Source organism: Pyxicephalus adspersus, chromosome 1 (genome assembly GCF_032062135.1).
Source record: "Pyxicephalus adspersus chromosome 1, UCB_Pads_2.0, whole genome shotgun sequence".
Classification (NCBI taxonomy): domain Eukaryota; kingdom Metazoa; phylum Chordata; class Amphibia; order Anura; family Pyxicephalidae; genus Pyxicephalus; species Pyxicephalus adspersus.
This window is the reverse complement of record NC_092858.1, coordinates 127,736,618-127,761,633: the sequence shown is the minus strand read 5'-3', so window position 1 is coordinate 127,761,633 and position 25,016 is coordinate 127,736,618. Positions and strand designations below refer to the sequence as shown.

At 38.6% G+C, this 25,016-nt stretch overlaps 2 protein-coding genes and 1 long non-coding RNA gene across 12 annotated transcripts in view; 1 reads left to right on the top strand and 2 right to left on the bottom strand.

The window, feature by feature from the left end:
• The window catches only part of CASK (calcium/calmodulin dependent serine protein kinase), a 152,623-nt gene extending 133,444 nt beyond the window's left edge, over positions 1–19,179 (bottom strand). For 6 of the 10 annotated variants that reach the window (XM_072426984.1, XM_072427010.1, XM_072427022.1 and 3 more), the window contains exon 1: positions 18,675–19,177. In XM_072426984.1, the coding sequence (XP_072283085.1) occupies positions 18,675–18,733 (59 nt within the window). In that variant the 5' untranslated portion in view covers positions 18,734–19,177. Of the gene's footprint in view, positions 1–18,674 lie in introns of all 10 variants that reach the window. The other 4 variants (XM_072426992.1, XM_072427017.1, XM_072427030.1 and 1 more) reach the window with 2 other exon arrangements.
• The window catches only part of LOC140341373 (large ribosomal subunit protein uL2), a 331,097-nt gene that overhangs the window by 232,550 nt on the left and 73,531 nt on the right, over positions 1–25,016 (bottom strand). The gene's annotated exons all lie outside the window — the stretch shown is intronic.
• On the top strand, positions 990–5,175 carry LOC140322591 (uncharacterized). The gene is made up of 2 exons (XR_011919209.1): positions 990–1,103; positions 4,502–5,175. It is a non-coding gene; the product is annotated as an uncharacterized lncRNA (long non-coding RNA).

Sequence of the window (25,016 nt, the reverse complement as noted above, 5' to 3'; positions counted from 1 at the left end):
CATTTTCAAACTTTAAATGTATATCTAAATGTAACATTATTGTACAACAATGTTCTCCCCAGCGCCTTTTAGCTTGGCGCACCATCTGGCACTTATCGGTAACCACCCAGCTGTTTCAGGGTGGTTACTGATGAGATAGGTCCAATACAGGCGCTGCCACCCACCTTAAAAAAATTATGGGTGCAACAGTGTACAATTATTTTTTGTCCCCACTTTGCCCATGACACCCTCTATGTGGGATGTAACACTAGGTAGAAATACTGAGGACTGAATCATCTCTGCTACCATCTCCCTAGATAAGACACTCCAGAGGCAAGTTAATAATACATCCAGCTTTTCTTTTCTTCTATTGTGCCCTAGCACATGCACAATACTGAGCCACTCTAAAGCTGCGTACACACTTCCAATTTTTATCGTTCAAAATGAACGATGAACGAACGACGAACGATCGATTGGGCAAAAATCGTTCGTAAAAAAAATAACCAACGACACCGACGAACGAGGAAAGTCGTTGGAAACGAACGACCGGACCGGCGGATCGGACGACGATCGTTGACAATCGTTCGTGTGTACGATCGTTCGTTGATCGTCCATGGTCTGAGCATGCGTAATGAACGAACGTTCGTTCACTTCCTGTCGTGCACATAGTTCCTCTATCGCTCAAACGATAGTATCTATTGTGTGTACAATATCTACGAACGATCGTGTCGTTATCTCTATGTGCAGGATCGGTGCTATACGATCGTTCGTAGATATCGTGCAGGATCGTTCGTCGTTCGTTTAACAACGATAATAATTGGAAGTGTGTACGTAGCTTTACTGTGAAAGTATAGTTGTTTCTTAGGACATCTGAATCCAGATCTAAACAGCACAATTTTATGCAATAGTTCTATGGTGCAATCAGTGCAGAGTTCTGGGAAGGACTTGGTTGTTAGCCGACTACAGCCTACCGGCAAAGGGCAGATACAAGTCCAGTTACCTTTAACAAAGGAAAGGGCAACAATGACTGATTTTATTACATGAAACTTCTGCATAGTGACAAACTTTTATGATGGATTACTACACAGATCTGGAAGAAATACACAAAGCATACCAAGATCAAAGTAAGAACATAAATACCAGTTTTATTTGTATTTGCTTACTACTTTCAACTTGATTTTTTTTTTTGCGCACCAGCATAAGCTATCAATATAGGATAATAAAAAAATGTTACAACATGTGCTCTCTTACTTGATACAAATGACAACAGCTAACCAAAGCAGACTGACAGAAGAGAGGGTTTAAATAATAGTACCTAAATATAATCATCCCTTCAGATATAAATATTTAGCATTTACATTTTTATTCAGTGGTGATTTAGAATGCAGACTGCTTGCCTTGGTAAGCAGGTACCCGGACTGCTGGCATCCTGTCTCTATCTTTACAGGCCTCTCAATAAATCAGCTGGAAGTTTGTCTTTTCTGCTTGTGATGTCTCCCATCACCAAGCTGGAATGAGTCAATAAAAAATGGTCATAATAGTAGAAAAGACATAAAAAGCTTGGTGCAATGGCTTATTATAAATAGCCACGACTAAAATAAAACGTGTGACCAGTGCCAGCATTTTTGCAGCATATGTTGTTAGGAGTGTTTAATAAAATGTAAAATTATAAACAATACTATTTTAAACTGGCAGTTAAATTCATTGCAGTGTGTCCGAATAATGCAGAACGCCTATCTAAGATTGCTCTTGTAAAAGGCAGAGAAAACAGATGGCTTTTTAAGAACTAATGTAAAAGGAATCATAATAAAGCTCCATCCAAGCAGATATTGCTTTTTGATTAGAGTAAATTATAGCATCTAGTGTGGCGGTGCCAGTATTTAAGCTAACACAATAGATTTGTTATAATCCTTAAAATAAATATAAAAAAAATTCACAGATTTCAAGCATTATTAATACAGCCTAACAGGCTTTCATATTGCAAATTTAAGTACAATTTAACACCTGAAAATTAAGGTAGGACTGACTATTTGATTTTTATAGAACAGACCTTTTTAACATCATGGAACCCTTGAAATAACTTTAGGGTCTTCAAGGAACCCCCACTATATTTCTAATATACACAGCTCACAAAATATTAGTTTGGTGGGCAGTGGGAAGAATGCCTCCTACATTACTGGCCAGTGGGAGGAAAGTCACCCCTGCAGAAAGCCATAAAAATCATTGGTGTCAATGGTAACCTGGGAGGCCCCAATTGCTTATTGCTAAAAGAACCCCTACTAGCTTATGGAGGAACCCTGGTTGAGAAACAATGCTATAGACTAAAGCATTTCTTTCAAAGTTTCTTCACTTCCCAGGTATTCTGAAAATTTTACTTTGGAAGCAGATACTGTGTACTCTTGTACAAGTTATGTGCCCTTACTGTGTTTTCCCAAAGGTCAGGGAGTGTGCATAATGCATGTTACTTACATGTCTAAGGACATGTTTCTTACCTATTTCCTGACTCCTAGCAAAAATATGGACAATGTGCTTCTCGTTTCCTAAAAGTAATACAAGATCCCCAGTCTGTCATACAAACGGGAGGCACAAGGGGAAGCATACTCAGTGTAGAACATTAAATCTGGAAAATTACAGGGCTTGGAGTGTAGTCCCAGTCAGAAGCATATACAGCAGGGTGACAAAGCTAAGACTACACAGAGACCAATATTCCATTGTTGACACTCCTTTAGGTGGAAGTGGGATTCTTGGATACCAAATAAAATGCAGACTTTTGTTTTGTTATAAATAAAAAAAAATAAAGATGTATACTAGAATATATGATTTATTGCCTAAGCGTTTACATATACCTAATATTACACACAAATAAAAAATAGTAAATGGAGTCCTAACAAAGCTAAAACATTACAATCAAGAACAAGAACATTAACTATTTGGAAAGACTGACAGTGATGAGCAGCAATGTATTTCCTGCTGGAATCCATTAAAACGGATCAGTTTAAGGGTGTGTAGGAAGGATCAGTTTACATTGCCGCAAAAAACTCAAGACTTAAGCAATCTTTTCCCTAGAGAAAACCAAACGATGCTTTCAACTTCCTCTGTATTTATCAATATAACTTGGCCCAGATTATATATGCTCAGCATTTTCTGAACTGACCTCCCTCATTTCCTTTTCTCCAGTTCCCTCAAGACCAGAAACACTTGTTCTAGATTAAAATACTTAAATTTTAGGGTTCTGCGTCTGTTTCATTTGACTACAAAATGTTCCTATAGACTGTCACAACTAGAGTCTAACCCAACTTAAAGTGCAAGACCAGACTATGGACAATGAAAACATTTTAACAAGCAGTAATAACTTTAAAACAGGGTTCCCTTTTATAACAAATAGACCAAACCTAGTTCAGCAAAATGCATTCCCCAGTGTAATAGTTTAAATTTTATGTTCAGCGTTTCATTTTAAGAAATCCAGAGATCCTCAATATTTCCTCTGTTTATTGTCATTCAGCAACTGTAATATTTCACAAGATGGAGAATATTCATGACCATTACATCTCTTATAGATTTAAAAAAAAACGAAAAAAAAAAAAAAACACTGAAAGTTACTTTCTTGCCGTTGTGGCCAGCATTATCAATGAAGAAACAAAGACCCCCCATGAGGACACTACTGAAACAATAAAGAAAACTGCTTAGATAAAATAAATATTCCATGGGGTTAAGAAAAAGTACTCACTGGACCAGAACGCACTCTGACATTTGTCAGACTAACACCTTTCCACAAACATGAGTTCTTTAGAAGGTAGAACTGCAACAATGAAGCAACATTTTATATGAATTATATTGAAGCTAAAATCAGTCACCATCCTATTGGATTGACATGCATTTTGGTAATCGGGGTCTGTCTTGGCAGAGATGAAAAATCTGTTCTAGAAAAGTAATCGACTTGGAGTTTGTAAGGAAACTAATTACTCTCAGTGGAGTACACAAGGTTACAGCCACATTGACACGCATACAGTAAATGGGCCCCAAAAATACTATATTGACTTCTGTAAAGTCAGAAACACACACACTATGATCACCAGTGATATTCTACTGCTTGTGTGGAACTTTACCTTTTATAATAACACAGATTAGATAGTCATCTGATGTTCTAATAAAACTGCATAAGGTTTACTGAATGTGCTGAATAATGCCACATTTTATTTTTTTTATAAATAGGGCAAACAGAAAATGAAGTTATTTGTGTATAAAGTAATTTATCTAGGGAACAGCCTATTCAGTTTATATACATTGGGCTCATATATGGGGTTTGATTTGGGGATGTTACTTGGACATTTGGTTTTACAGGCCGACACCTACACAACCAGTTAAAATATAGGGGGGTGCAAGGAACACCTCCTCTTCACTTCTACACTTTAATTTGTGAGCCATTTTTCCCTACCTTTTTGCATTCTATATTAGTTTGTTGTATTTAATATTACTCTGTGGGCTCCATTTATAAAACAGGTGTATGTGTTTCTCTCACCAGGATATCAATTACTGCCACTGAAACATATGGACCTGGAGGATTACCACCAAGGAATGTTTGATATCAAAAAGGGATTATGACATTCTAACTGGACCTAGGTGTAATTAAGAGACAAGTGCAATGGAGCTCAGTCAGAGTTCTATTATAAGAGGAATTTGTTGGTGCCTGATCCATACTAGTGGTTACATACATTATGTAAAGGGGGTGAACTGCATATTTTGACTTTTTTAATTTTAAAAAATAATAAATACAACCTCTTGCTATTTAATATTTATATGATCTTAAATGTTTGTGAACAATGTGCTCATAATCATTTAAACATTGCATTTTCTTGTGTAGATATCCTGTTTTTTCAAATTGTTTAAAAAATATCAGGCTGCATTGCTTGCCAATTTGTTATTTATGTGAGATAATAGAAGACAACATCTTCTACCTAGCATAATGAATAGTACCTAGTTGTATTCCTATTCTAAAATAAAATCAAGTCTGATAAATAAGATGGGTTTAAAAAAAATAAATAAAAAAAAATCACTAGAAATCTGTCCCTATTGCTAATTTAAGAAAAAGAAAAAAACAACATACATTTGTATTTCTACTGTAAAAATGTGCAGATAAAAAAATCAGTTGTCAAACATACAACATGGTATAAATGAATTAAATTAGTTATAAAATTTGACATTCCTGTTATTTAGACTATTATTGCCTATTATTTGCCTAAACTGCCTATTTGCCTAAATTGAAGAACAAAAAGATTCAAAATTTCACAAATTTCTGTGAGGGATATTGGTAAAAGGGAGACATTGATATAAACATGGCTTCTTGAATTTCTTCATTACCGAGTGCCACCACTTTGCTTATTTATGGTCCAATGAGTATAAGATAACTCAAGTAGTGGCAGAGATTAAACAGTAGTGTCAATCTGCAAGCAGATGTATGTCTTACTGGCTGACCAGGACTGCAACATCAGCTCAGGACGTTTTAATAGCCTTCACTCAGGCAGCAGTTAATGGTAATTCACGTGAGTGCAAAGAAGCATCTGGCAAGGTACAGTTAGGGCACACTCCCACAAAAGCTGTAAGCTGAATTTTTTAAAATGCATGCATATTGTTTTTTTCAGTCCATTCCATTCATTACAAATAGGCAGCCTACTGCACTAAATAGTATAGAAAAGCATGCCATGCTTTTAAAAGGGCAGAACATAGTAATGCATAGAAGTGTTTTGCGCTGCAGTGAGGTTGGGGTGTCATCAAATATAAAACCGTCAACCTAGCACACCAACACATATCATGTGAACTGCAGGAACTTATACATTAACATAAGACACTAACGGGAATGAGTGCTTAGATAGGAAGAACCCTTTTTTGCAAAAGCTGTGTGAGATTAAGGCTGGGTTCACAATGCTGTGTTTTTAGGTGTTCCAAAGCCAAAAGGTTGGCCTATCAACTTGGCAGTTACAAGGGGGAGGGGCAGCTTGTCATGCACCGAAACCAATAAGGCCTTCAAACATGTGTTAGCACACTAAAAAAAAATACAGCTACACTAATTGAAACAAAGGAAACAATGCACACAGGTGTGAACTAGAAACATGGAAATCAATGGGAAAGTTGTAAATGCACATTGGAGGTGGTACCCAACTTCACACCAGTTTCTTGAAGCGGATGGTCCGGATTACACTCTCTCTATTACTTAATTCACCATTCACATATGGGGGGTGGGGGAACGCAAAGGAATAGCCTCTGCAAGGCTGAACACTTGTCCTGCTATATTGCCACTATAAAGCAGATATCTAAAATATCTCATATTCAAGCACCTGCATCATTAGTCAACCTGAAGAGAAAGTATAGAGGGTGCCAGATTCTGAGAGGGATGCACAACAAAAGCCAGAAGGCATGCTTACAAAATGACAAAAACAAAAAAGAAGGACGACCTTATTGTGCTGAAGGTCGTTTACTGTCCCGGTCAGCAGGCTGGAAGTGTGTTTTAATCATTGTTTTTAGACAAGTTATATAATAAAGGTTGAGGATCATTGTGTGATGTCTGGCAGGGGTGCCTAGATCACAGCTCCTAAACCAGTACCTACACTCGACTTGGTGATTAAAATTCTACAATATAGAAAAACTGCACTTTGCAACTAGCTATATTGCGACTGAATGTTATCAAATTTTATTTCCTTTTTCCATCCACAGCTGCTGTGATCTTCTGTAACTGTCAAACCATTCAAGATGCAATTTTCTTGAAAGATTGCACCCTTTTTTCTCAGACTGTCTTCAGGTTACCATGTGAAATGTCATTTCCCGAAGTTAGCACGGTGTTACAAGCCTAATTGCAGACATCTCTGTAAAATGAAAAATACTCTGAGCATCACCCTTGTCTGAAAGGATTTAAACACTGCAGTCTTTCTGGTTACAAAACCAAAACCGATTACCTACTGATAATGAAGGTTGACCTTCCTATTTGGAAACCTGTTTTAAGAAATGCAAGCAGGAGTGGCTTCAGAAAAGTAAGAAGTCAAAATCTGTAAAAAGATTTGCTAAAATGCTTGCAATATATACAGTTCACCTGCAAGGTTCCTCTACTTCTAAAGGGATGTGGTCACAGTATATGCCTTGTATTTAAATCACCTAGAGGGCAATGTGTGATTTTTAACATAACTGGAGGTTTTAAAGATTACAATGTTTACATAAAATTACACATTTTGGGCTCTATTCATAAAACATACTCTTAAACATTTCCTGGCGGGAATCAATGACTGGAATTGGAACTTTCAAGCTGATCAGTAAATTTAATCTCCCAACTGTGAACGCGTATCTTTACCCGGTTTTGATTTTGGGGAAGTAATATCGGTAAGCTTTCTCAGTAGTTCCTTCCCTTTCTGTCTGGTTTAAAAGACTCTGTGCACAGTCCAGAGTCAGTGCAGGCTCCGTGCAGCGCACGTTCTTGGAATCAGAGTGGGCTGGGTCTGTGTGGGTCCCGCACAGCTTAAGCCTACTATAATGTAATTTCTGCCATGGTACAAACAAAAGTAGTTAGGCCAAAATTTGCCAAACTTTCTCTGGTGGACATTCTTTCAGGTTCATATGTTTTCAATGACAGTGACCGATACTCACCCAGAGAATTTGGCATTTTTTTGTGAATGACAGATTCACTGCATTATAAACAGACCCAACACAGTCATATTACTTTCTGGCACTATCAAATCTTTATCTGTTTCCACATTCACACTATTCAAGCACATAATAAAAACTATTGTAAATTAGACCAAGTGCTGGCAGGGTGCTTATTGATTGATTTTATGACAGAGGCTGCAGGCCGCTGGAAATCTGGGCACGGGCCACAATTGGCCCCCCGGGCCCGACTTTGGACATGCCTTATATAAAGGGACAGAAAATGGAGCATTAGTAGACAATGACAGTGGAGGAAGTTGTTTATGATTAACATACAATAGGATGTTAAAAAAAGTAAATGGAACAAGGAGGCTTAAGCTGGGTACACACTTGCAATTTTTGTCGTTGGAAAGGATCTTTCACGATCCTTTCCAACGACAAGGGAGTGCACTATGCATGAACGGTGCTGTACATACAGCACCGTTCATGCTCTATGGAGAGGGGAGGGGGAGAGCGACGGAGCGGCACCCTGCTGCGCGCTCTCCCCTTCCCTTTCATTACGATCGGCTGTCGTCCATCGTCCGTGGATCCGGCAGGTCGGTCGTCCGGACGATGGACGACACCGACTGTACACACGGCAGATTTTCGCCCGATAATTGGCCGATGCCGATTATCGGGCGATAAAAATCTGCCGTGTGTACGTAGCTTAAATCTCTTATAGTACAGCTCCTCTAATAGGATTATCACCTACACAATAAAAGTACAGGTAAAACACCCTCCTGTTGTATGAAGAAAGTTTAACTCAGCAATGCTAATTCAGTAACGGATTAGAATTTTATTAATATCTTTATTTATATAGTGCTAAAACATGGAGATAGCGCTTTACATAGTCTAGTCATGTCACTAACTTTTCCTTAGTCCTAAATTTCATTTTTCTGGGTGAAGGAAAATTACCTACCAGTTTGTTTCTAGTATTTGGGAGGAAACCAGAGTGCTCAGAGAAAATTCATACAAAAGCAGTAAGAATGTAACCGTTTATAACCAGCTTATAGCAAAAAGAAGAAAGGATGATCTTTTTAATTCAACCAGGAAATGAGGAAGCTACAAAATATCAGCTGCAGCTTCTAATGCTTGTTGTTTGCAAGTCACAGTGTGCGGGAAGTAGGACAAATCACTTTCAGCACAGGAGAGGACCATCTACAACAGGTCATATTGATTTTTACTTGCATATATTTGCAAAGTTCTATAAATACTAGCAACACTTGTAAGTAATTTTGAGAGACCAGATATCACTATCATTCAGGGCTCCATTTTGAAGTATATGAAAAATAGCATTGTGTTTAAAAGTGAATAAAGCTCAAAATCTGAAAAATAGTTTTTTTATCCATACATGCAAATGTATTGGGAACACTGCACATTCAATTCTAAATCAAAACATGAAGAAAAAAACAATAACACATTTGTATTATTTGTATAATTTGTAATACAGTGACAAAAATGGAGTAATATAAGGCTAGTCCAAAAAAAAGTGTTCTATTAGTGAGGCAATACATTCTGTGAAAAAACAGGTGTTAATTATAGCCCTTATTTAAGCAAGGCCAAAAATGTTGTACATGCTGGTAATAGTGCATTTATTGTTCCAGACATTGTTCAGAAGAACAGTCTTGAATACTTTGAATAAAATGTTGATTGGGAAAACATAAAGGTGCAGAATATGATAGGCTGCTTTGCTAAAATGATCTCAAATGTTTAAACTGGCAACCGAAACCTGACACAGAAGAAAACTGAACAATACCATTCAAATGGATAGCACAATAGCCAAAAAGGCAAAGACTCAGCCAATGATCAGATCCAGGAGGAACAAAGTCGGTATGAAGTTACCCGAGAGTACAGTTACAATTAGTGAATGCCTATGTGAGGTCTAGCTATTGGCAAGAACCCCCCACCCCCGTTAAATCCAAATGTTGGGGGGGGGGGGGGGATGTGCTGAAGAGGTTAGTTTGCCAAAGAACAAAAAATTGACTGGCCTAAGGAGAGATAGAAAAACATTTTCTTTTTTTGGTCTAGGGGCCACACAGGACACCAAAACATTGAATTCACAGTAAACTGCAAAGATAGTGAAGCATAGTGGTGCAAGCATCATGATATGGAGATGATTCTTATACTATGGTGTTGGGGCCATTTATCACATACCATGAATCATGAATCAGATTGATTACATCAAAATTTTGGAAGCGGTCACGTTGCCTTATCGAGAAGAGAAAATGCCCTTAAAATGGGTTTTGAAATTAGACAACTCCAAAGACACCAGTAAACGAACAACGTCTTGGTTCCTGATCAACAAAATTATGTTATGCAGTGGCCAGCCCAATTGCTGGTCCTTAATCCAATAGAAAACTTGTGGGGTGACATAAAAAAATACTGATTCTGAGGGAAAACCAAGGAATGCAGAAGAACTGTGCAATGCGCTCCAATCATCTCTGGGCTGGTTTCACAGGTACCAGAAGCTGGTCGAGTCCATGCAACACAGATGTGCAGTTCTCAAAAAAAGGGCTATACAACTAAATATTACTTCATATTACAGCAGTTAATACAGTCTCTTGTACAATGTATACCTACAGCTTTCTGAACCATGGAGACCACTGAAGTACAGGTGGTGGGGCCTAACAGGATGGGTTCTAGATCAAAAAGGTAACACAGTACTTTAATGTTGACCTATAGCGAGATATTATAAAAGCAACCATTGCGGAACTCTTTCTATTGAATAGCAATTGTCTAAAAATGAGGCATTTTTGTTTCAGTAGCTTTAGTTACATATCTGAAACAAGCATACAGCTAACAAACATGTTGTAAAAGCAATTGGCTGAATACCTGAGCTGTATAACCCTTTTGGGTCAGTGGGTCAGAAAGTGTTAAAGGTAGAGGATCAGAAATCCAAACAATACAAGCAGGAAATTTTAGAAGCAGGTCAGCAATAGTATCTTACATAATCTTACAGTATATTTACACTTTCACAAGAAGTCAAGTGAATTTTGCACTCTTAGGCTTTGTAAGACACCAAATTACCTTCAAAATGTAATGTAGAGACAGTCAATAGAGGGATGCAAAACTTCAAGACTGAATGGAAGGGGAGAGCTTGTAACTCACTGATTTTGCAATAAGTATTATTACCTCTCTAACAGAAGGGGTATGAAATCAAAGTTGGTACATTTTTATCAACTCCGACTCCAGGTACACAAACAATAGCTTCTGACTTTGCAGCCCTGCTGAATTGTGATATGTTTTAGAACAGTACAAATAGCTGACAATAAACCTTTAGTTGCAATCCAACTTTCATCTCAAGAAGATATTTTAGTTTCCTTTAGGATGGAATGTCATATAAACCTTGAAATAAATAACAAATAGGTCACTAGCTACTTGTCTTTCAGAAGAGGAGACACAACCAATATTAACCTGTTCCAATTTAGACAAGCTGGTAACCTAAACTCCAAAAGATTGGGTGAACAGAAAAGACCTTGTCACAGAAAACAGTTATAAACAGTGAAGAGAAATCAAAAGAGGACCGGAGTAAGCACACTTTTTTTGGGAGATGTTTCAAGGTAAGGGTAAGAAAAAAAAAATGCATTCCTTCCAGGGACAAAGGCATGCCAGTACAACCATCCTTTCTTTACCAGAAAGCACCTATTTAATTATTGTGAGATCAAGTTTAGTGGTGAAACCACATAAGTAATCTTCCTGAACAAATGATATAATAAACCACCTATAAGATTCTCTCAAGAATTTAAGGTTAATATTTTGGCCCATCTTTTCACACATATGTACCAATGTTAATTCTTATCTTTTTACAAATAGTTTGTCCACTCAGGAAGTCTGTATCCCGGTATATAGATCTAGTGGGATGAAATACAAAGTAACAAGAGAATCTTTTGCTCAAAGAAAGGTAACTGCAAACAAATTAACTGAGCACTTCCCATCCCTCTCATCAGCTACATGAGAAACATTTTGGCTGCAGAAGATCTTTTATGCTAGCAACACTTTCAATGTTGTAAGGGCTACAAATCATTCACAGAAAAGCTTTGGAGATACACATTTCTAAGAGTACCCACTACTTCACAGACTTTCATTAATGATGATTCAGATTAAATCATAGAGAATCCAAAATACTTTATCACTGATAGATTTCAGCACATCTTCCAGTCTAGAACGATTCTGGTTTTTGGGAAGGGTCCAAATATTTATCAATTCATCCCAGCTCACAAGAACAGACAAGGACATACAGAGAGTAAAGAGTACAATTCAAATTGTAAATCAACTGCATGTTTAAAATCAAGAATTTATGCTCAAACAAATTAAAAAAAAACAACTCAGGAAGACTTAAAAATATTTTGCCAAATAGAATCTCACGAGAACTGGCCCAAACAGCAACCAAAGATAATGCTGATGCTAAATGAGAGGAAGTGTCATTACTAGTAACACCTTTAGGTAAGAAAGTTTGTAGCAAGTCACAAAAAAATCATTTGCTTAAGAGATTTGTGTACAAAAAAAAAAAAAAAAAAAAAAAAAAAAAAGGATTGAAATTAATATACACCATGATTCTCTCATTACACTAAGTTTCCTAAACCTCATCCCCACACTGAAAATGACAGATATCACGGCTAACAGATGTCCGAATGTCTACTGCAACAATCATTGTAGTACAACTATTAACAACATTTCTTTAAGATGCAGATAACTTTTCAGCACAGATACTGCTGAATCTTTTCATCATTTTCTGCAATCTGCCTCAAGGTTTGTGGGAATCCTTCTTGCTATACTGTTAAAGAGGTACACAAAAAGAAAGGGCTCCTTAACAATCTGCAGGTACCAAACCCTTGTGAACCACTGGCAGCAAATAATAAAACACAGGTAACTGAACAGGAGGGAAAAAAACATGGAAATATATGGAAGTTCACCAATGTGATAGCTGAATTATATTTCTAATAATTGATTCCACAAACATATGCCATTTTCAAATGTAAGCATATTTGCAATTAAAATCATACAAACTTTTTTTTGTTTAGTAGTAAAATACTACTAGTAAGAGAATAATTAATGTTCAGTTTTGTGTGCACTAATAACGATTCTGGCATATTTTTTTAGGGAAAAAAAAAGCTTTTGTAAAAATTGTGCAAAAAAAAAAAAAAACTGGTACTATGCTTTTTTTCTTTAACCTGATAGTGGCCCCCAACCTTTTGGAGCTCACGGACTCCGGACTGTGCATGTGTGGGGAGCCATGTGTCACTGAAAGGGGAAGAAACTATAATGCCAGAACCCGCCTAGTCTCCCATCGCAGATGTCAGAGTGAGTGGGTTGTGTCCAGAGACTGCCAAAAGCCTGCAATGTGTACAACAGATGTGGTCCGCAGCTCTGGCCGGTGCGCCCTCCCCCAAGCAGGGTGCTTCTCCTGAGTTCATTTCAAACGATAAAAATTGGACGTGTGTAAGCAGCTTTACACCCACTAACAAGTGGAACTTTCCTGTAGTACCAGCAATTCCAGATAAGAGAGATGAGGCACATTGTACAATGTTTTTGCCCAAATACAGATTTCTTGTTTTTGGTATTGTATTCCTTTCCATAAGTGAAATACATTTAATTTATAAAGAATTTTTACATTGAAAAAAAAAAAAAAAGAAACAAAGGTGGGACAGCAGGTAATCACTAGAATTCTGCTTTAACATCATATCACCTCAATTATTCAGGCTAAAGGTCCTATGGTACAGCAAACCTTGGACACTTCACATCACAGCAGTATAATTTACAATTTGTGACTTTTTCTCATATTGCTGTTCAAATTCTGGTCAGAGTTTCTGCTATTAAAACATTTTTTCCAGTAGCAGATTGGCATATAGACAGTGTATAATGACCCTTAGGGCTTAATCACATGGGTGCTGGAATGAGTTACTGAACAGCTAAAAGTCTGCCAACCACTGATCAACCAACTTTCTATATGCTCTTAATATTGAGACAAACAAGAACAGCCATTTAGTGACCAGATACAGTAAAAAGAATGTCATGGGACAATAATAAAATGCCATCTTCCTGTAATTTATATTGCAACCAAGTAATTGTGTTCACATAAACTGTCCAAAGGGTAACAATCAAAATGTCGTAGTGTGTGAAAGTTACCAAGAACACCTGCATATCTGTTCTAAGCAGTGGTATTTACCTCTCCCCACAGATTAAGTACCACCTGTCTGCATTGGGCTTCTTTTCAATCCCTTCCCTTTCTAGAAGGATAAAACAAAAATTCACCCGAGACAGAGTTTACTCTCGACAGCAGTTAGGTGGAGAGGCAGCTTTTAACATAGAACTAGAGTTCCCCTTTAATAATGTGGCCTTAGGCAGGGCCTGATTGCAGAAAAGGACATGAGGGTTGTTCTTCAACAAGCATTCTTACTGGCCAGATCATTGTCTGTCTAAAATTGCTGATCTGGCCATACGCAGCTCAGTGTCGGTTTGCTGGGATACCAGGCATACCGGCTTTACCTGCGGCTGCCAAGACTGAATGAACTCCTGTGTGAGTTAAATTATCCTGGCCTAGCCAATTAGGATGGGCAAAGATCGGAATGAGGAAAAGAAGGAAAATGATGGCGGCACCCTCGGAGTGGAAACAGGTGAGTATATACTAGGTTTAGTTCCACTTTAAATCTACCCTACCTATATTTTAGTAGGCTCCAAACAGAGGCCTTACACCTGCATTTAATTGGTTCTTGGGGCACAATTCCTTCCAGACAGATGGGCCACAAATTTCTCCCACTGACACCAAACAAAGCATATATACCCTAATTTTTTCCACTGACACAAACCATTTCGAAGGGTTCCTTCCACTTATACCAAAAAAATGAATAAATAAAAATGTTACCCAAATACTACCACTGATACAAAGGATGCAGTACAAATTCCACCAATGATACTATTAAATAGATACTCCCACTGACACAAACGATTTGGCAGTATTCCTCCCCATCCCGAAAATATGGTGGAAGAATTGCTCCCACTAACATTAAGTCAAGTTTCATTAAGTTTCTCCCCAGGACACCAACAATTGGTTACAATTTCTTCCAATTACCACCAACTCTGTAGCATTTTTATTACTCTCACAGACACTCACACCTAGATAATTGATTAGTTAAGCTGCGTACACACGTCAAATTTTTCTCGCCCGATAATCGGCATCGGCCAGATATCGGGTGAGAATCTGGCGTGTGTACAGCCCAGGTCCTGGCGGATCCACGGACGATGAGCGATCCTAATGCAAGGGAAGGGGGAGAGCGCGCAGCAGGGTCCCGCTCCGTCGCTCTCCCCCTCCCCTCTCCATAGAGCAGAACGGTGCTGTATGTACAGCACTCGTTCATGCATCTTGCGGTTCTTATCGCTGGAAAGGATTGTGAAGATCCTTTCCAACGACAAGAATTGCACGTGTGTATGCTGCTTTACATTCACACTGGAGCTTCTTCTACTCCCACTTGCCACAGTCTGGCACACCTGAAGTCTGAAGAATCATTAACTGGCCCTGCTATAGTAAATCTATAAATCTCCACAACAAAAACAAATAGAGGTACAAGCATTTAGGAGTCATATGAAAAGTCAGTTAAAACCAAAATGATACTTTTACTTCACTACCCCACTGATACGATCAGCTGCTAGGAAAATACCAAGAATTTCCAGGGACAGAGCACCATGTGTCAACACTGGACCAATTACCAATGCTTTTACTTGGGGAGAGCTAAAAGTCTTGTGAGAGATGTGACTTGTTAATTACACAAGGCAGCTTCTTCTGGCTGAAAGTAAACAAAAAGCAGGTTTGTGCTGCTGGGCAGAGGAAGGTAAAAGTAAACTCGTTGATTCGTCCTGTAAGGGCAAGGCACAGGGTCACATTACCGTAAACACTGAAAATTACTGTAAACATGGATTCACTACAGTACAGTATATTTCCCTTCCAGAATCAAGCTGACATATTGCTGGCAAAGTGACCACCATAGCACAAATACAGGGGCGGCCATTGCGGACTTCTTTAAAAGCTAGCTGCCTGGCTTAAGCACTTTTTAACTACACTAGTAACTTGGTATCTGAATTCTTTATTTCTATACCCGTACAAGGTTCACAGGAAGCACTGAAGCCAAGAAAAAAAATCAGCATGTGAGCCGTGAAAGTAGAATAATGGAAAGGGGGACTTAGTAATGGCAGCCTCCATAATCTCCAAGTTCCTTTAAAGTTGGCTAACAGTACGAAACTTTAGCCACATTATCTACAAGGTAACTGAATTGGTATGGGATTTTACTTAAAAATAAATTGGTTTTAAGATCTACAATTAACTACTGGATATAGTCAGAGCAGATATTAGAAAATAAAAACATTATTTTACTACACCTTTAAATGTAAAGCTGAAAAGAGGAAAAACATATTAATCAACTATAAAACTTTAAAATTTAAAAACTTCTTTTTTTTAAGCACCTATCAAAGCATAGGCTTTTAAAGCAACGTTATTGCTACAGAGTGGATATACAACATCAAGTATGATCTAAGTTACACATCACAGGGGCAAACTACAGAAGTAATCTGTGCACTCCTAATACAATTTTAAAGCATCATAATGAAAAAAAAGGTCAACATTCTGCACATTTATCCATGACCTTGAAGAAAAGTTTTATGTACACCTTCATTCTATAGTAACAAATAGCCAAGCAGTTGGTGCTGCTGTCCAGAGGAAAGGTGTGAGCACAGGCCTTACTGCAGCTCAATATCCTGTAAGACCATTACCCAATTACAGACTTCTGCTCCACTCACAAGACAAAGAATGCTTCAAGGCAAACACAAGTCTTTAAAAGCTGAGCTAAAAAGCCATACATATTGTGCCTAGTGAAGCTTGTAAAATGCCATTGATGAGACTGGGCTATGTGACAATAAATGGGAAAATCACATTGCTACCTTTACAATGCATGACCTTGTATCCATGTGGACTTAAACACCACATATACAATGCCATAACACAAATCACAAGTCAAAAAAAAGGAAATGGATTTTTACTACTAGGAACATTTTATCACAAAATGCTTTGGATCCCTGTTTTTATTTTACATTATAACATACCAGTGTGTCTCAATACCACATTCTGTTCAAAGCAGCCTAAAACTAAACCAATCAGTGGGTATAACAGCAGGCTTAACATATTCCCTCACTTTCACCATATATAAAAAGAAGTCTACACATTTGCTGTGATTCAGTCTTATAGTAGACACTGTAACCCTGATCTCCAAATACTTTCCTTTTCAGTACTTCCCACAATACCAAGTACTCACATGATGAAGGAGGAGGCGACCTCTTGTCATTTCACAGTGCTTGGATCTAGCAGCAATGCTGTGGGCCCATCTCCCTCAAACGCCTGGGGGATTGATAGCAGAGGACCCATTGGTCACCAAAATCGTCATTTCGGTGGTGGAGAAATGCACAGAGAGGAAAGTACTTTTAGGGAATACCAGACAAATAAAAAACTTTGCCCAGTTTTCTCCTGTGTTTTTGGGGTCTTTAGACATCCTGACTGGCATGGGCAGAATGACATAACTCTAGCGTATGCACAGCACCACTCATGCATTGCAAGGCGTGTCCAGAATGTACACTAAGCTTTGCATGTGCAGATTCCTGTGCATTTTTAGGAAGAATAGACAAGTTTGTTTTACATTATGTCCCTTCTGCAATACCAAGCTGCAAGTTCCATTTTTTCTTCCATCAGTAAGTTAACTTTGGCTTTAATTACAGTGGGTGAAACTGTTACCTGTACTTTATAAGTGCGGAGTTCCATCTCCACCCAGTCCCCAAAACCTTTTATAACTTAGGACGACAATGTCAAAAGTGGTTTTCATTCTTCAGCGATCCTACCATGAAGATCCTCCTTCAGGCACTTTCTATTTCCCATTTGCATTCTATATTGTAATCCGATCACAAAACCATGATGGAAAATACACATGGCCATGCTGGGCCTGATTTAATCAAGCTCTCCAAGACTGGATTTTTTCATTTTCATCAGTGAACCTGGGCAATGCAGCAAACCTGAAATGGTCCGGGATTAAAAACATTTGTTAACAAATAACAAATGATTTAATAAATCCATTCCAGGTTTGCAGAATCACCTAAGTTCACTGATGAAGGTATATCTCCCACCTTGGAGAACTTTAATAAACATTCCCCATCGTGGTGCGTACCATCGACATGACAAAAAACAATAAAAAAATTTGTTTTCTAAAAAAAAAAGCCAGGGCATTAGTTTACATAAAATGGGTTAGCAAACTATGTCATACAGTAATGGAACAGATCTACTTTAATAATGCCATCAAATTTGGAAAATAAGTATAAAAAATAAATAATAATAAAAAAATCATCAAATTTCTAAGTACACATCCATTTTGACATATTCAGCCAATAGAGTAGGCGGTGTTAATGACTGGAAGAAATCAGGCACACCAAGTCCAAAGACCTCCTACTTCTAACAACTTGAAATGGAAGAGCTTTTCAAGAATTACTCTGCAAAGCTCCTATGACAATGTGCTGCAGATGGCAAAGGTTGCGGCCGCCCTGGTAGACATCAATTCACACCAGTGATGTGATTCCTGCAATGCAAGTGAACCATGGACAACCCTTTGACTGCAAAGCTGGCATCTGTCAGATCTCAGGACCCCTTGTTGGAAAGCCATCTTAAGACACACAGAGACCTGAGCATCCCTGGTGACAAGGATGGAGCTATACAGGAGCCATGTCCCGCCTTACATGAAAGCCATATGGTCCAGCTAATGCACAATCATCATTGGGGTTGAACTGGGTGGATAACATACAGGTAATCCAAGCTCTGCAAGATGCCCTGCCTATATGAAGAAGGACTGAACACATTGCAAGGGGGCCATTTCCATCAATAACTTGCACTGGTCTCATCCACCTGGGAGAATCCCCCTGATCTCCAGGTGTCATTGTGCAGCCATACATTTCTCATTACAACCATGCAAAGCTCCATATGTAATAATAGTGGGGGTACAACTTACTTTCCAATCACCTCACACAGCTCATACACATCTTCAAACAGCACGTCGTCGTCGGCCATGGTCCTGAGAGGGGATTTAAATTAAACCACACCAGACAAAAAAAAATGAATAGTACAAATGGGGTCCAGCCGAGGAGGTATTAGATCCCAGGGAAGGAAAAAAAAAAGGTGGCTACACAAATCCGATCAGGATGACACAGAAGAGACACAGAAGGTGACACCCGGCGCTCCCCTTTCATCAATGGACCGCGGCAAGCGGCCGCTCTACATCTCAGGGCCGCCGCTTCCCCGGCTCTCCGCCATCCCTAGGAAACCGAGCGCCTCCCGGCGCCGCCGAGACACACTGGACACAGACCGCGCCTCGATATGCCACCGTCCACGAGCAGCGCGCCCCCCCCCTCCACAATTATATGACGGTGTCCGCTCCTGAGGTAACCGTGCCCCACATTTCAAAACCTGACGCGGGAGCGCGCCTTGCTTTCTGCCCCAGTCTTTGGATACTAGGAGGAGGCTGGCTCTCGCGCGTTCACGTGACCGTGCTTGTCGTAGGTGACGTCGGGGAGCGAGCACGCGTTCTCCACCTCTTCCGAGCGGCTGGTTTGCGCATGCGTACTATCGTCACAGCCTCGGGTGAGCGGCGAGAGTTCGATGCTGTATATCCTGTTGTGTGAGGTGCACACAGAGAATAGAATTATCCAATAAGATGTTTACTAAATAGTGTGGCTCTCATAGCTGCTGTTACATTTCCGCAGAGTTTATATGACAGCAATAAAGAGTCTTTTCAGAGATAGAAATCACCAATGGAAATCGGAGGAGGGGCCAAAGGTGGTCTGCTAAACCAATCGGTTGCGGTCCTGGAAAATTGACACTCGTTTTGACCTATCGAGTGCTGGGATAATGTACGGCGTCCCTGCGGGCAAAGAGTGCTTTCTAGATTTTGGTCTGCCATTGCCAGCGCTGATCTTCCTATGGTTGAAGAATAAATACTCTTGGATGCCCCAAATATGTGCTGTTAGGGCATATATGTACATCAGCCCAACACAGAGGACACACATATCAAAGAAATAAAACAGTACAGATGAGAAAAAAGCAACAAGGCAAAATTAAAGATTAGTGCAGTTTTATATGTGTGCCCATTATTATTACAATTCATTCAAAGAAACAAGAGAATATCATTTTTAAACTTTCAAATCCTGCTGAATAGAAGTAATTAGGCAACAGAAACTGAAGATATTATGCAATGCGCAGTAACCTATAGCAACCAGAAATCATTTGATAGTATACTCCAGTAAATGGAAAATATGATTGGTTACAAAGAATAACCTCTGGACAACATGAGTATTGTTTAAAGAACAAACATGAATGCAAGAATGTGCATCTGATCTTTGGGAGATCTCTGGCATTCTCTGACCTATTGTTTCTCAACCTTAATCGATGAACCCCTGAAAAAAATTTCAGATATTCAGGGAACCCCGAGTATAATTACTATATCCACAGCTCACAGTACATTAGTGTTGTGCATTACTGGTCAGTGGGAAGAATTTCAACTTTACATCTAAAAACATCATTGGTGTCAAAGGAACTGACCCAAGAGCCACAAATTGCTTATCATTTAAAACGTACCTAAACTCAGAATTTTTACTTTACATAAAAGGGTAAACAACCCTTTTATTTAAAGTAAACGTTTGTTTTTTAAGTGCAACACTTAAAAAAAAAAAAAAAAAAGGTGCAGCACCGCCCACTTAATGGGGAGCACAGAGGCTCAATGGATACCTACGTCAACACATCTCAAGAGGCTTTTGCCAGGCATCTTGGAGTTGTGCAGACAGAGCCCTTTCATCAATAGAAAAAAAATAGGCGATCGTATGCTCAGTGAGATCGGCAAGTTTTTTCCCAATCTACATCACCCGATCCCGTACAGCGCGAGATCGGGTGACGTAGGAAGAAGAATGGGAAAGAAGATAGAAGACGATGTCGGCGCCCGGCTTTCTGTGCCAGGCCGAATACATACCAGATCGACGCAGCACTAGAAGGAAGAAACCTCCCGAGGGATCGACTGATCAGCAGGAATGAAGGTAAATGTGATTTTGTTTGTTTTGGGTTTACTTTTTCTTTAAGCAACCCCTAGCAAACTTTGTATCAATCCTGGCTAAGAAACACTACTCTAACCTGTTTATCGGTTGCAACAATGATAATATTTATTCATAGAAACAGCCACATAATAATACTAAATCCAAAGCCTGGGTTAATGGAAAGTGACCCCCCCCCGAAAAAAAAAAAAAAATCTCAGGTCAATACCTTTCAACAAATGGTAATGAATCCCTAATCAATCACAGTTTGTTTTGGTCTGTAAAGAGTTACACGAGCTTGCAGAAGAGCTCAACCCCCTAAGAAAACTCACAACCTCAGCTGTGTTTTGCATAAGATTTCTTTGCAAGAAATGCAAACTGCCCCCCTCCAAGCCTCCGTCCTGCACATGAGGGAGCAGGGAAGCCCATTCTTTTACACTTTGTTCCGCTTTAAAATACAGGGAGCCTCTATTTAGCAGAAAAAGGAAAACCCGCTAGGAAGAATACAAATAAAGGTACAAAAACAATTGTGTACACTAAGCATTAGGGATGTCACCTAGACTTTTGATGGGACCCTGGGAGAGCTGGGGAACCTAAATCTTGCACGAAATCTCTCCTTAATTTTGCAGGATATACAGTACATACATTGAGTTAGTTTAGCAATGTAAAAATTCATGTTTTAGAAAAGCCTGTTTTTATTTTTATGTATTTATTAGCAACAGTGCGCCCATTGTTTGAGCCAGTAATCTGACAATTGTAGAAAATTCCAGGATAATACCATGGCTTGGTGTGGTACAGAGTATTATACAGAGGCGTTAGACCCAGCAGATAATACAAAGGCATTATTAGGTGTGTAATTGACGAGGCATGAGGAATTATGTATGATAGGCATGAAGCAACACATATATTAGTTAGGCCTGAGGCTGAATGTGTAATACGGGAGGCATTAACACGGCATGCATACCCCTATTTAATGTACAGCGCTGCGTAATATGTTGGCACTATAAAAATCCTGTTTATTAATATTATTAATAATAATGCATAAGAGAAAGCAATAGGTGGCATGAGGCACTGTAGTTAGACGTGGTATGAGATACTTCATGTAAAAGAGAGGCATTGCATATAGCAGACATGAAGCATTGTTTGTAATATAGTATAATCAAGAATTGCAGACATATACTGGCATGGAGCAGTGGATATAAGGGAGGAAAAAAAAAGACACCATAACATTTGTAATGCACTCCCAGGAAGCATATATGTATAATATGCCCTTATATGATGTTAATTAACTTTTATAACTCAAACTGATATTATCTTTTATTATATTGGAGTTAAATACTTGGATTTATTTATTTCTGGAGGGGCTGTACTCCCCCCCCTGGATATAGAAATCCACACATTGCATTTTTTTTCTTCCTTTTTGTACATAGTGGCTGATATTATTTTTTTGACTTACAGACAATTTTTTATATATTTGATTTTTTTCACAGTTGCTGATTTTGCTGTCAACGATGTGTTGGGTCTGATAATTTAATTAACATTATATAAGGCCATAATATACATATATGCTTCCTGGGATAATTTCTTGGGAACACCATTGGTTATAATTATTCCTTCTGAATTGATACCATTCTTGCCACGGAAATTTCTTCCACCACTTGTGCTATGTCCTGTGCCAGGCTAAGTTGCATTCATTTGTTGATACTTGGTGGTATGTATAAAGTTCTTTTTTGAATATGTACTTATTTCCTGATGATGTTTAAAGATATACATATGAAATAACTAATTATGTATTCATCTGCATTGTGTTTTTAGTGCGTTTATTTTGTTGTGATCTGTACATGTAAAATCCCTGAGGAAGCGGATTACTTCTGCGAAACGGGTCGGATTGGCAACATTTGTTACATTATCCTAATAAGTATACCAATCCAGGTTCCATTAGCACATTGGGCACCATAGTTTTATTTTGAGTCTGTTAATACACCCACCATGAAGTTTCTAGGTGGGATAATATGGACTTTTTAAACGTGTGTTGATTTATGCAAGAATATTTTTATATTTTGCTACAATAAAACTTTGTCTTTTTATATGATTACAATTCTTGTCTAGACTGCCTTAAAAGTCCCATTCACAAAGATGTTTTGTTTTACTATTTTTAAATAGGGATGTTGGCAGCATGATGTTACTACCTGAGATCTGACAACCAATTTTTTGCATCCTGTTATACAACCTGTTTCCATCCCATCAGGGGGTGCCACTACCTTCTCTCTTCTTTTTTTTTTGTGCAATCTTTGCAAAACTAAAATTCCACTTTAACTTATGGTACTCTTGTCTCAGATTGTTGAGATTGTTAAGAGCTTCAGTTAATGAGAGTAAATGCTTCAGGGCAAAAGGACTCACGCCACCAGAAACATAGGGCCAAATTTTACAGGAAATTTCACAGAAAAGATCGGATGCAGAAAAGATCACCCTTTGATGAAGTAAGGTGTGTTCCCACCTACTTTCAAGATGGCAGGATCCTTCCTGATTTTGCTGGGAATGTATGACTAAGACATATTATTGACATTTAAATTAGGAAGGTTTTCCACTTCTCTGGCCATGTCTGCCATTGCCCAGGCAGTTCAAGCTCTCCTGGGACAATGGGTCCCTATTTATCAGCTGGAGTGATTTCAGGAGTTAAAAATTTAAATTTGTGCCCAGGAGAAAGGTTGTATTTACTCCATTCTGAATTTAAAGGCTTTGTACTGCATAATGCATGCTCAAAAAATTATATGTGGAATGGTTTTGATTTGTTGTGGAATTTGGCGGAATATGGAGTATAAGAAGCATATACTTTTCATTTTTGGTGCTTCACTTCAGACTGAATGATTACTCCCTAAATGTTTAGCATTGTCTTGGTTCTTGGATGGCATCTATGTTGTCAGCTACCACAACAACCTAATGTTTATGGCTTTGTTGCCTCAATATTCGAAAGCCTAAATTTGTATCACCGTAGTATCACATCAAGTGGCCTTGCTGAGATGTCAGAAAATATTTGTTTTGGGATAGAGAATTGGATTCCGTTTGTGCCTATGTTTCACATCCCAGAAACAGACAACTATCAAGCTTTTTAGTGTGAATTAAGCATTTCTGTCTTAGCTGAGGGGTGCAGCAAATGACTATTACAGCTTTCCATTTCAAGTGCATGGTAGACAGGTTCAGTGCCCTGGTCACCCTGCTTTCTCAGCACCATGTATTTGCTCCCTCAAAAGTGTTTGCTTGACTAATACAGAGGATTGAGTTAAAAATGATTACTGGTGTCCTGATAGCTCCTGATTTGCTAAGAAAGGATGGGTATCAGGTTCATATGCTGCCTAGCAGCTTCCGCTTTGGTCCTGTTATCTTAAAGGTAAATTCTCCATCCACTGTTATATTTACTGGTCTAAATGACATGGCTATTGAAGTCTTGCGTTGATAGAGACAAGTCTGTCTGAGGCAATGGCTGCCACAATTTCCACAACACGTAGGGGCTCATTAACCTTCCTTAAAAGCACACCTGGATGGTCATTTTTAAGGGGTTATTCCTATCCTTTTTGGTCAATCTGGTACTTGGCTTCTTCCAGTCCATTCTTTAGTACATTCATAACTTCCAATATTTAGCAATTGGAATTGAGTAATATCAAAGGTTAATTCAGCCTAAGCCGTTCTTGTTTAGCAGCCAGAGATATTATTTATTGGTACACACTTTTGTTCAGGGGGGTCAGTCGCCTTGCCCCTACAATATAGCCTCTCTTTACTAAACAACATAGTGCTGTCAATTCTGCAGAAACATCCTTTGTATACAATAGGCAGGTTCACTTGCTGACCTTGTGCCAAAAAGTGTCCTATGTATAGCTTTAACTTTGGCTAGAGGAGTATGGGAACTGGCAGCCCTGTCCTGCATCACTATGTCTCCCAATGACTTATTGAAAAAAAATATTTAATGATAGACAAAAAAACAATTAAATTGTTGGTATTTTGTTCCCACACAAGGACCTGTGTAGAATGTAGAATTACATTTTCTGTTTTTAGGACACTTATACTTCAGCCATAGTCCTAGTTCATGAATCCACTTAGCTCTACCTTTTTGCAAAAACCTAATAATTTCATCTCCAGTTAATGCTAATAAAGTACTTAAGTAGGTTCTGCGTGTTTATTTAGTTATGTCTAACAATACCTAAATGTGCAAACATATCTACCTATGGAGTAGATAATGTTGAAATAAATTCAATTTCCATTAGGAAAAATAAATATAT